The 2,006-nt window shown below is 41.5% G+C and overlaps 1 protein-coding gene across 1 annotated transcript in view; it reads right to left on the bottom strand.

The window, feature by feature from the left end:
* senp5 (SUMO1/sentrin specific peptidase 5) overlaps positions 1-2,006 on the bottom strand; it is a 14,791-nt gene that overhangs the window by 6,026 nt on the left and 6,759 nt on the right. The window contains exons 3-5 of the mRNA XM_015371372.1: positions 738-843; positions 515-659; positions 385-432 (exon numbers count right to left, since the gene is read on the bottom strand). Of these exons, the coding sequence (XP_015226858.1) occupies positions 385-432; positions 515-659; positions 738-843 (299 nt within the window). The remainder of the gene's footprint in view (positions 1-384; positions 433-514; positions 660-737; positions 844-2,006) is intronic.

The following is a 2,006-nucleotide window of genomic DNA, read 5'->3' as shown; positions in this document are numbered from 1 at the left end:
GATATCAAAAAAGTACTCCAGAGTGTTGTTCAGCATGGGGGTGAGTAGAAAATGAAGGCTAATCATGTTTTGGGTGTACTATTCCTTTAAGAGCCGCTGGAGAGGGTCCAAAGAGCCATATGTGGCTCCAGAGCCGCAGGTTGCAGACCCCTGGTCTAACAGTTACTTTGTTCACCAGAAACAGTTTTCAGTTTTGTTATGGATTAGGTAAAACTTAAATCATTAGACACGCTAACGGACGCTGTGTGATGATATTATCGTTGTCTAGGCAACCACAATGTTTTACATCATGTGGCAACAATCAGCCAATCATGTAGCGTAACGACTGCTAGGAATGCATGCATGTGGTAAGGAAAAGGGTAGGTGGGAGATAACACAGTTTACCTTGTGATGGGATGACTCCATGATCAGCTCTCCATACATGTTCATGACCTTCAGTCCAGAGAAAAATAAATGCATAATGGTTAAAAGTAGAAAAAAAAGGCTTTAGCAGGGCAGAGAGTTTGGTAACAACCTGGTCATTGAGCCAGTTCTCATCAGCCAGCGTCTGCAGGTCCTCCAGCGTCAGGATGTGCTTCTTATAGGTGATCCGGAAAGCAGGGGCGGAGTTCTGGAGGACGGCTCTGCATCTGTCAACCTCAGAGGCGATCACGCTTTTGCTGCACACAGTTTGACGCAGACTGGTTTTAGATCCATCTATCAACACGGCGCCTGTCTGGAACGACTGAAGCCTTTACCTGTCACTGAATTTAGATTTAAACTTCCTCCTCAGGTGTTTCAACACGTCGCTCTTACGCAGAGGGATGAAACTTCCATATCTTCTGTAGAAGCCTTCCATGAAGTCTGGAAAAACACCCAAAGCATCATCCCATAAAAATAGAGAAGAAATATTGAAACCATGTTTTTCACATTATAAACAGAAACTGGTTATTTGATCAGGCGGCTGTGGGATTCTGTGACGGCCTCAGCGGATGGTTTTAAAAACAGGGATTCATGTTAAAGGTCATAGCTACAAACTTTTTATCAAAACAGTTTTTTTTTAATATTACATCAGCAGAAAGTTTGGTGATGGAGAATTAAACATTTTACAGTACATTTTTTAAAATACAAACTATTATTATAATTATTATAAGTTTTGACGGGTTGAAAATAGGTAAATGTTTACTTCCTGTTAGGATGTTAATGTCAATACGAAAGAATTCTGCACCAATAGGATGAATGAGTTGAAGTCACATGATCCTGCAGCTCCGTGTTAAAGCTGAGAATTTAGGCCCCATTGTTACATTTTTTAGATCAAGAACAAAAGAAAAATGCAAACAAAGGCTCTGTTTGAAAATCCTGGGCTGCATCCTCCAAGGACGCGGTCTACCTAGACTGGATCCTTCGAAGTCCTTGAAAATAAGGAGACCGGAAGAGTTTTGGCTGTGAATTCGACCAGGTCTACCCTTCGGCGGGTTTCACCGTCGTATGCTCTGTTGCTTTTCAAAACTGTTTTTATTATAAAGTGAACAAAGACTACACTCACAAGAATCCAGAGTGGAACAAAGGTGCCAACTAGGGGTGTAAATAATAATCGTTTTGTATCGATGCATCGATCCAACAGCCGACGATCCGATGCATCGATACGTCCGCAAGAGAATCGATTAATGTTTTTTCCCCTCCGGTCTATTTTTATCCATTTGCTCCTGGGTGTATCTCCCTCCCGTGCTGCGGTGGCGCTAAACCTATTTTGCCCTCCTACCTCACTTCCTGGTTATACTCTTACAGCAGTGTGCTGCAGTAGGCTTGACACAGACATTTTTAATTTATGCTCAATATTGAAGCGTGGTCTGTGCTACACGCTGTAGCCTACATGATAGGCTACAATGAGAAGGAAGGAAAACTGCGGAATACACCACGATACGATTCAATTTGATTAATTGGTTCATTTTTTTTATTTTTTTACACCTTACAGGCTAGACAATGTTTGAAATTTGAAATAAATCAATGAAAGCTGCAATAACGTT

The sequence above is a fragment of the Cyprinodon variegatus genome, unplaced genomic scaffold (genome assembly GCF_000732505.1).
Source record: "Cyprinodon variegatus isolate N-32 unplaced genomic scaffold, C_variegatus-1.0 Scaffold57, whole genome shotgun sequence".
Lineage (NCBI taxonomy): Eukaryota > Metazoa > Chordata > Actinopteri > Cyprinodontiformes > Cyprinodontidae > Cyprinodon > Cyprinodon variegatus.
Note: the sequence above shows the minus strand (reverse complement) of the source record. Positions and strands in the feature narration are given on the sequence as shown.